A 10844-nucleotide genomic window follows, 5' to 3' on the forward strand; every position below is an offset into this window, starting at 1 on the left:
ATTGGTTGTTAACTTCAGAGTTGCACCATTTAACATATTATTGTTAAAGCTAATCAAAGCACCAAAGACTGTATACACTTCAAGCATGCATAGACTCGGTAATAAACAAACCCACAAGCCTTTACAGTTGTGAAAGTCCACCTGTTCCTCTACCTGTATCAGGAGTGCTCCTCAGGCCCCTCCCTCTACTGACCCACATCTGAATGTGAGATAAATGGATTAGATCCTGATGCTGACCAGGCTGCGTGGTTCTCCTGGTGCCCAATCCTCTTACTAGACAGCCACCAGCTGACACACGTGAGGACCAGGGTTTCCCTCACCTACTCATAGAGGTCTTTGGCTTTGTATGCCACCAGGTCATTAACCTCTCATGTTTGGTTGTTTGTACTCTGACATCATGGAGCATGTCGACAATCTGTCCAGTTCAAGTCTGAAGTTAGAAATGCTTAAGAAACACTCTGAATACACTCCATGTATCGGTATCAATGAAGTGAATTAATGATGAATCTTTTCCTTTGTCTTCAAAGCTGTCTGAATTTAATTTACAATCTGTAACTCTGACATGTAGAGTTTAAAAATAGGTACTGCAGTCAAAATACTCCCCCCACCCCCTCCTCTCTAGAGTTGATACTCACGCAGGTTGCCATGTGGTGGACACTGAAGCTTCAGTGTTTATCCAGCTCTGCATGGGTCTGTAAGGCTTTCTGTCTTCTAACCTCTCTCCATTTTTCAAAAACATCTCTAATATTGATCCTAGTTTGAGCACGTTTCTGCTTGTGGAGCTTATTAGAAACATGCAGAGGCTTTTTAGGTCGAGTACAATCACTTCTATCTGAACCAGTTCTCTTGCCCGCTTCCATCACCTGTTGGTTTGACCTGATAACTGGTCTCATATCTGGCAAACTGAGGGGCGTCTAAAACGGCCGTGTGGGGGTGCCTTTAAACCACCTACCTTCTCTGGTCCAAACAAATCCAGAACATTCAGGACCAGAATCTAAAGTTAGAAGGAGGACATACTGGCTGCTGCATTGTTGTCAGAGAAGCCAGCACTTCAACACAGCATGTTTCCTTAATGTCTGATCATATAGTAAGCTCACTTTATCATTTCAGTCAACAGATATCTTACATGTCTCCTTCAATAAGACTTAAATAATCTGTATTTGGTTATTAGCAACAAGCCATGTTTCAAAACCAACCAAGACTTAATGGTTACAACACCTTCAGCATTTGTTACACATCACTCATTCCTAAGTGTGGGCTGTTGCCCCCTAGTGAGTAGAGAAGGTACTGCACGCAGACTGCAAGAGGTAATTTATCATAAGTAAATAAACACTTGTGTTTTTAACCCGAATGTACCCTACATTTATAAATATTTCAGGAATCAGATACACCCAGGAAGCTGCTTCTGTTTGAATTAATTAACAGTAAAATGATGAAAGAGCTTATTTGCAAAGAGTAATAATGTTTCAAATATTCATCCCTGGTCCTGCTGTATGTAATCTGATGTGTATTATTTAGTGTAAACTAGCAGAGCCAGAAGTCTCATGACTGTAGACCTCGTTATCCAGAGTTTGAGGATGCACATTTCAACACGGCTGTATTCCTCTCGTGGCTGTGTGAGAATGAATATTTGGACACAGAGCTATTTATGGAACGCGCATGTGGGAAGGGAGATGCTGCCATGTGTGCGCCTGTCGGATTAAAACATAACATCAGTGCGCCTGGGTTGTTAGCGTGCGTTTTCTTCCATAATAACAACCACAGAGGGTTCAAGCTTCAGAGACTCACTGAAATACTCCTTCTGGTGTGCAGTCATCTGTGCAACCAGACAGACGTTCTTCCTTGTGTGTGTGGTCAACATGAAGCGTGTATGAAGCCTGTTTAGTCACACCGACAGTTCTTGTGGGCGAGAGATCCAAAGGTAGTTTTTTTTTTTTTTTTCCATTTAATGCTGTTGATTCATTTTCCTCTCTGAGTCATCGAACACAGACTTTCATACACAGCTAGCGCCATCAAGAGGCTGTACAAAAAAATACAAGACAATCAAACTCACTATGCCCTGGAATGTCCTTTTGATGATGCTTTTCTTTTAAAGAAGCATGAATCAAAGTTACTTAGTTCAACACATTATGTTCCCCCCATCCTGACTGCATGAGCTCCGGGTGCAGCTGCTCCTTCAGTCACAGATATTCTGATTAACGCTCCTCTCTCCAGCCTCCTCTCTGCTGCAGCTCGAGCCCTCTCTGGCATGGCTTCAACTAACCTCAGTATGAAGCAGCTGAAGAAATGTCCAACCTCGTCTCTTAAGCATGACATGTGATCTCCTTTCTTCTGACTCTTTCTGATGTATAATGTTCTCCTGTGTGACCGGCTCATGACAGTTGACCAATCTGCTGCTGCATGATGTTGGACTATACTGATGTGACTTCATTATTTTTCTTTACATAGATGTGAATGACTGTGCCGTCCAGCCATGCCAGAACGGTGGCACCTGCAGGGACCTGGAGGGAGATTTTAAATGCCACTGCCCGTCCCCTTATGTGGGAAAAAACTGTCAACTGCGTAAGTGTGACCAGCTAACTCTCAACTCATTTCACTCCGGACAGTTTACGGTCATTCAGGTCCTGATGTTTCCAGACTTGCCTTGTGCTTTGGTCTGTGGAGAGCTTGCATGTGGAAGGGGAGGATTCCTCAGTAATGGTGACGGTTCCTGGGTTTACATCTCTGCAACAGAATGTTTCCCCAATACAAACACAATATTTGAAAACATAATACAGACAACTGAGGCAAGCAGTGAAGACTATACAGTCTGTTGACAACGACCGCTGTATGACCGACACTGCTCCATTTCTTTTTACTCCATGTTTGAGAGTTTATTTCCCGATCACACACAGAGCAAAGACGATGTGGGTATAAGACACGAACCGTAGGCGGTTAAACTACAGGGAATATTATACATTTTGGAAAAGAGCGCAGGTGAAGTCAACAGCGCCTCTAAAAAAAAGTTGCAAGATTTTCAACTCAAGTGCTCAGAGTGGCCGGGGGAAGAAGACGCTGGGCGCTGCGCTTTTTCTCCAGGTGGCCGCCTGCTGCTGAGAACACTCTCTACTCATTGAAAACTATTGGGGGAAAAACGCTAGGTGGACACGGGGCCTTAATGTCTTTCTCTTCCTGCGTCACACAGCTCAGTTAAAGCATCAAGTAAAAGAGTTATTTGTATCAGACTTTAAAACCTCTCGTTCTGTTTCTTGTGTTATCAGTTAGTATCAGTCCTCTTATCGCGCACTCTCCATTCTCCTTCACACCCTGACAATGTGAGTGTGTAGCTTCTTAGACCCAAGCAGGGTTTTGAGGGCTTCTTGTGTGCACACATTTCATTAGAGCCCAAGTGAGATATCTTACACTGACGTCAGACCTCTCACCTCTTCTCTACAGGCTGTATTTCTCTGCTCGGCATGGAGGGAGGGGGCATCGCTGAGTCTCAGATCTCAGCCTCATCGGTCCGTTACACCATGTTGGGCCTGCAGCGATGGGGACCTGAGCTCTCCCGCCTTAACAACAAGGGACTGGTTAACGCCTGGAGCCCTGCTGGACATGACAAGAACCCATGGATACAGGTGAGGTCAACAAGTGACACAAATGAAAAATAGAAAGATTATGTTCATTTAATCAGTACACTATTTGTATTCTCTGATTACCTATCTACATTGATCTCATCCGCTTTTCATGCTTTTAGATCAACATGCAAAGAAAGATGCGATTCACAGGCATGGTGACGCAGGGGGCCAGTCGCATTGGAACAGCAGAGTTCATCAAGGCCTTCAAGGTGGCCTCCAGTCTGGACGGAAAGACTTACATGGTGTACAGGACAGAGGGAGAGAAGAAGGACCGTGTAAGGAGACACAACACTAACCAATCAACTACAGCGTATTCCTCATGTCTGTTTTAAACTGATTCAAATGTGTCAAAGTCAATACACTCAACACATGACAAGATAGTAATGAACCACTAGAGGGAGCAATGACAAATATAAAACTTGTACAGAACATACAGGAGAGGTCTGACACCATCTTACCATCATTTTACTTGTACACAGAGAAAGAAGTTACTTTTTCAAAGTTTCCTGACTACTCCTTTCTTTTTACAGGTTTTTGTTGGAAACGTGGACAACGACAGCACCAAGACAAACCTGTTCGATCCTCCCATCATCGCTCAGTACATCCGCATCATCCCCGTGGTGTGTCGTAAAGCCTGCACAATGCGCATGGAGCTGGTGGGCTGCGAGCTCAACGGTAAACTCAAAACACAAAAACATCAAACATACATCCACTGCGCGTTCAGTACACCAATGTTTCTGAACTCCAGCATGTCATTCCTATCCAAAAGTCTGTTTTTCCAGCAGTGTTGAAGTTGTACGTTTGTTTTCAGCCCGTCGCTCAGTGACCGATCATGTTTCAAAAGACGTTACTCAGATCATTGCTCTTCTTTGAAACTATGAACACAGATGCACATTTATCAAAACCAAATGATGTTCAAACACTTATGTAATATTGGCAGGCGTATCGCAGATTAATGATAACGATACAGTGCTTTTTAAACAGCTTAAAACAATTAACTCAAAGTCATCATCTCAAAGCTGCCGCCCCTAGCTGGCAGAAGTTAGACATCATTATTTTGAGTTGTTTGTATTGCAGTCAGTTTCTGTTTATATTGTCCCTTTGATGTAACGCCAGCGTGGTGATTTGGTATCAGTTGCCTCATTTCACTGTTGAATGTTCAGTTCTGGATTTCTCTCGTCTATCAGATCGCTGCTCTGTTCTTCTCCCATCGGCTGTGCCGCTCAGTTTGTGCATGTTTGCTTCATTTGTTGCATGTTTGTTTTTTTGGGCCTCTTCTAGATCACACGCAGAATGAACAAGTCCTGGCCCTTTTTTTTAACACATATTCACATTTTCAATGTTTGCTTTGGTGCAGGATACTCATTACAGTGACTGTGAACACAGTTTGTTTCCTGATGCTCATTGGCCCGAGTTTTAATTGATTCCACTTCATCAAGCAAATGAACTGAAGTGTAAAATGATGTTGTGAGAATGAGACAGGATGTTGCATAAGGAGCCACATGATGCTGGACGGCATCTTTGAAGATAAAGCCATGAGAGTATTTCCTGCATCTCTCCACCTTTGTTCTTCTCCCCTGCATGGCCAGCTGCTTCACTAAACCACACACATTGAAAAAAGTTTATTACAGACTCAATGGGCAAGTTTGTCTCTACTTCAGTGTTTACTTTCTGCCCGTTGACATAAACATGAGATATAAGACAAAGTGAGAGAATACTGAAAATCTGCTGTATGACTTTATGTTGTTGCTCTGATCAACTTGGTAAAAAGTAACATTTCAAAGCACAGTAAGAAGAGCTTAAAGAGCCTAAAGCGGCTCATTTATCGCTTCACTTGAATGCCAGATCCGTGTCCTCTTCACCTGCCGCTCTCATCCTCCGCATTGTCTTTGTTTGCTGCTTCACATCACCGACTGGCCTTGGCTGCTTCCATCTGTCCCCCTATCTATCATACTTTTTTCTTTTCTCCATGCCTGATCTCACCTCTACAGTGTATTCAAACACTGCAGGTTGTTCAGAGCCAATGGGCATGAAATCCCGGCTGGTGACTAATCGCCAGATCACGGCCTCCAGCACCTTCCGCACCTGGGGCATAGAGTCCTTCACATGGCACCCTCACTACGCCCGCCTGGACAAACAGGGCAAGACCAACGCCTGGACCGCCGCCTCCAACAACCGATCTGAGTGGCTGCAGGTGAATACGACAGAGAAGCAGATTTTTGACCTTCAATTTGCTGATCTGTGTTAACACATGTTTTTTTTGTGTCCTTAGGTGGACCTGGAGTCTCCCAAGAAGATCACAGGAATCATTACACAGGGGGCCAAAGACTTCGGCTCCATCCAGTTCGTCACAGCCTTCAAAGTGGCTTACAGTGATGACGGAAAGTCCTGGACCATGGTGAAGGATGAGACCACAAAGACAGACAGGGTCAGTCCAAGTGTGTTGGAAACATGAGCACAAATCTGAGTGAGATCAAACTGAATTAAAAGCAAATCAACAGAAGAAGGGAATGAACAGAAAAAATACAAGAAAAACTTTATTGTCATTATACAATTGTACATCAAAGTTAGAAATGCTTTACCTTGATGTGCACAAACATACAGGCATCCACAGCGTAAAACAACCGACAACCTGCATTCAAGTAAGAGCTGCAGTGTTCTACTGCAAATAATGATATTACTAGATTTATTCACCAGTCAGATAGAATTTAGTTTGCGTTTTATTGTATTACACTAGCAGTTCTCTTTCACCAGCAGAGGGCGCTATATGGATTACAACAAACATCATCACTCTCCAGAGTCAAGCTGTGATGCACGTAAATGCTCAGTTACTTTCCAGTTGAGTGACCATCTTGTCTTCATTATCAATCTTTTACACAAGTGTTTGAGAACTGCATTTGAGCGATCAACGCAATGAATGTAAATGTATATCTATCTATCTCAACAGGTTTAATAGATTTCTGAAAGATATCGGGCGATATATCAGATTTTTTTCCTCCCCCATATCGATGTCGGTATAGGCCCCAAAAACCACCATAGAAGGACCATAGAAAATATTTATTCGTCAGTAAAAAAAAATGGGATTGTAAAAAATAAAAGTATAAGTAGTACAGCTGAAAAGAGAAAGGAAAATATGTTATACATACATATTGCAGAGTGGGGAGTTCTATTGCTGATTGCACAAGAGGGTGGAGGGAGCTTCAGTTCATACTAATATGAGAATATTACGAGGGGGTGTAAAATACAAATATGAGACAAGAAACATAAAAACATCCGTAGGAAAATATATTAAACGTTATGAATATAAACTCCTGAAGGCTTCACTCATTTATAAACTTCAACATTAAGGAGTTTTCAGAGTTCTCTTAAAGGAAACTGTAAAAATAAGTTGTATTTGCATACTCATCTACACACCTGGATCAGATTATTATGACAACCCAGTTTGATTTGTGTTCAGTGTTTACTCTTTCATGATGCATCCAAACAGACACTCACCTGCCAGATGTGCACATCTAGAACAGCCAAATAAAATCATCAATCAAGGATGTGGGCGGTTGACAGTTCTCTCCGACTTAATCAATTAAACATGACGGATCAGAATTTGTCTTTCTTTACTTGTTTTCAGGCTGAACTTAATCATAAATGTTTTGTTCCTGGTTTATCCTTAGTTCAATGCCTCGCAGTGTCAGTGTGTTCATATTCAGCTAATAACTAATAGAAAGGAAGCAGTTTGTTGCTGTACGAGTTTGTTTGTATGGCAGGGACAGCAGTTCAGTTTAGTTTTAAAGCAAGCTTTATTATGAAAAAATGTTTAAATTATCAAATTAAATAATTGAAGTCTAACAGAAGTATGGGGGGAAGTTAAAAAAGCAAAGTAAAATTTTTCACTTGGAAAGCTCACAAAACGTTAATGAAAAAAACGACCAGGTGTTCTTGGTGGTGAGGTGGTGAAGTCCAGGTACATGCTTGGTGATCTTGAGGATAAAAAAGGGTTAACTTCAGCCACATGACTAAACCGACTTTTATTTCATCATGGTTTTAACATCAATTCCTTCCATAGTGTCTCAGCAGATGTTATCAGTGTTTTAATGATCGTCATCTATCCTCCGATCAGATTTTCCCGGGAAACAGCGACAACAACGTGCACAAAAAGAACATCTTCGAGCCGTCGTTCTACGGCCGATACGTCCGCATCCTGCCCTGGGAATGGCACGAGCGCATCACCCTGCGGATGGAGCTTCTGGGCTGCGACGAGTAGCACCACCCTGAACCCAAATCCCCTTCCTCCACCTCCCCCTTTTCTCTACCCACCCACCCACCCACCTTCCCTCTCTCCCTTCTCCCCTCCTGAGCCACACCTGCACTGCCTTGCTCTCAGCCCTAGGGGGCAGCAAACACCAGAGTAGCACACCTCCACCACCCAGACCCCCGGCTGCTTGGAGGTGGGGGATGTTACCCTTAACCACTGTTACCAGGACCCTGATGAAATTCAGATCAGTGTCTCCTCTTTGTTTGTTTCCTGAGGCGATCACTCGTCTAAAAACAACTCTTTTTTTTTAAACCGAGTTTGGCTGGGGTCCGATTTGTATCCCACCCACTGAGCAGATCAGAGGTGGTGACTCCTCCCTCCCTGTGTCAGAGGTCAGGGGTAACAGGACTGCTGCTGTTCATGCTGGTGCTGCCTGGACTCCGATCCTAGATCAGTTCTACCTGGAACATTTAAGCTTCAAGACCCACGGCTGGTGATGTATATACGCTCCACTTAAACGCTTTCACACATCCTCTAAGTGAACACTTCACCTCCTGTAGAGACACACACAATACGACTTCAGGTGATACATCGATAACTTATGGTTGATTATTTTCCATATCCAAAAAATGAATCTGTGTAAAAGGAAGTCTGTTTTGGTGAATAAGCTTTAGATATGATAAGAAGTGCTCCTTGCTCGTTAGAGGGGGAAAAAAGCAAATAAAAAAATAAGAAATGAGGGACTCAAAATCTCAAGGTGTCCCGCTGTGTGTGCTTTTGAGCAGTGAAAACGTCTCCTACAGGTCGTTTGTTTGACCCGCTTTAGAGGGTTAATATCCAAACTGTTATTAAAACATACTCTTGTAGCAGCCAGTAACAGAAGAGTCTCTTTAAAGCTTTTTGTTCTTTTGTGTTACCTCGTGTTGATGCTTCAGACTCCATCGAGTCATCAGCTCATCTCGGGCCAACGCCCACTCACATGTTTCTGTCTGTGGGTTTCTGCAAGTATTAGTACACCGACACTCACTCCCAGAACTAAAGATCCATCAGACACATTGAACGTGTTTCATTATGAGACACAAATCATTCGACAAATCGTCACAGTCACTCCGTTTAGCAGCCGGAGAAATGTGATCTCCAAGGCGGAGGAGAGAGAGACACCCTCATGCACAGACAGGAAGTTATAAACGAGTGTGTGAGATCATTGTTGAGAGACAAGAGACGCTTTACTGCTGTTGAAAAAGCATTAACGCCTTTAAATGAGGTTTACACATGCTGCTGTAATGAGCTGGTGGGACACGCCCAGCCCAAAAAAGATTTCACCTTTTGAGTTATTCCTAGCTTGATTAAAAAACTAATTCTCGGCATGGGACAGTTGTTCAGTATTCTTATGTTACTGGCTGCTACAACAGGAGTGTCTAAGCATGGTTTAATGACAGAAAAAGTCATGTTTTTGAAAGTTTAATTTAACTAGCGTCGTCTTTAACGAGCTGTTAGAAACATGTCAGAGCTCACTCTAAAATGAACCAAACAGTTTTAATATCAGAAGGAATCGTCTTTGCTTTTTTATCAGCGTCATAATCTGAGAGATGAACAGAAGTGTAAAGACTTTGGTAGATATAGATAAGGTAAATATTTTGGCTGTTTTTGTTTCAGGTGGAAGCAGATCTGCTCTCATGTACAGAAAAAGCTACTGACTCGCTCTGCTGCGCTTCTAGTTGTGTTCACAGTTTCATTGTTTTTTGTTTTTTACGGCACTTTGATGTTTGTGTTTTGATATTTGAAATGTCCAAAAAAAAAAGAAGGAAAAAAAACTGTAAACATGTTGATTACCACGTGAAAAAATAAAAAACACCCACTCAGTTTCTTTGTTGGATTCAGTCGAGCTTTCACAGTCTGGGTTCAAATATAGTCGATGTTTAGTGTAAATAAATAACACGCACACACACACACATTTAGTTCTTCTGGACTGAACTCATCTGTCTTGGTGGATGTTAATGTCTCCTGCAGATCATCTACGAGGAGTCCAACATGACGCCTCCAGTTCAAAGCTGAGGCCGTCCTGATAAGATCGAACGAGAGAAACAAAATTAAATCTGAATTTTACGGTTCCAGTTTAAAAAAAAAAAAAAAAAAAAAAACGTGACACAAACCGCCATATCATCTCCGCCTCTGCCTCCCCCGTCACAGTCCTCTAAACCTCTCTCCACCCCTCCATGAATTATGTATTATGGGCTTGTGCAATATGATACCGTGTTAGTTTTGATAACAATGAATATTAATTCAAGACCCTTTAAAAAATGCATGAGGGGGATAGCGGCGCGGCTGAGAGGTCGAGGGTGGATGCTCGTGTCAAGCACTGTACACTATGTGTTATTGTTGCAGACGATCCTGTGAGCTGTCACCCTTTGTTTTTCCATGTCTGCATGCTTTTTAAGGAAAAGTGTTGCTCAGCTTAAGTTGTCATTTATTGGTGACGTAGTTTCATTTTCTTCTAGATGTTCATCGACATTCAGAGTGATGTAGAAACCTTGTTTCCCCAATGTTCAGGTTTTCTATTAAAAGTGTTTTTTTTTATGGTATTAAGAGTTCATTTCTTACTAAACTGTCGACCTCAGACTTTTGACTGGATTTGTTTCCTTTTTATTTTTTACTCCAGTATTGTGTTTCTAAGAGGACTCCTTTCTGTTTGGCCTTTGTATCTTTTAAATTAAGATTAAATAGTAAATGAATAAATAAAGTACTAAAAACACATTTTCCTTCTCCTTCTGTGTGAAACCTGGGCTGGTGTTTTGAGGGTATAATATTTATTATTTGCATGAATGAATCGGAGCTGTTTTCCATTTAAAAAGGTGCGAGATCAAAAGAGGAGAAAGCACAGAGGGTCGTTTTTGCCTGTTTAGCATTTCAACACCCAGGGGGCCTAATCTCTCTTTGTTCAATCTTACCTTCAACCGAGGACGCCGTGTCCCCTTCAC

General features: G+C 42.3%; 1 protein-coding gene across 4 annotated transcripts in view; it reads left to right on the forward strand.

The window, feature by feature from the left end:
• The window catches only part of mfge8b (milk fat globule EGF and factor V/VIII domain containing b), a 30048-nt gene extending 19428 nt beyond the window's left edge, over positions 1-10620 (forward strand). For 2 of the 4 annotated variants that reach the window (XM_061036106.1, XM_061036109.1), the window contains 7 exons: positions 2449-2562; positions 3436-3617; positions 3737-3892; positions 4148-4292; positions 5609-5811; positions 5890-6045; positions 7732-10620. In XM_061036106.1, coding sequence (XP_060892089.1) covers positions 2449-2562; positions 3436-3617; positions 3737-3892; positions 4148-4292; positions 5609-5811; positions 5890-6045; positions 7732-7875 — 1100 coding nt within the window. In that variant the 3' untranslated portion in view covers positions 7876-10620. The remainder of the gene's footprint in view (positions 1-2448; positions 2563-3435; positions 3618-3736; positions 3893-4147; positions 4293-5608; positions 5812-5889; positions 6046-7731) is intronic. The other 2 variants (XM_061036108.1, XM_061036110.1) reach the window with 1 other exon arrangement.
• Positions 10621-10844: the final 224 nt, after the last annotated feature.

The sequence above is a fragment of the Labrus mixtus genome, chromosome 4 (assembly GCF_963584025.1).
Source record: "Labrus mixtus chromosome 4, fLabMix1.1, whole genome shotgun sequence".
Classification (NCBI taxonomy): domain Eukaryota; kingdom Metazoa; phylum Chordata; class Actinopteri; order Labriformes; family Labridae; genus Labrus; species Labrus mixtus.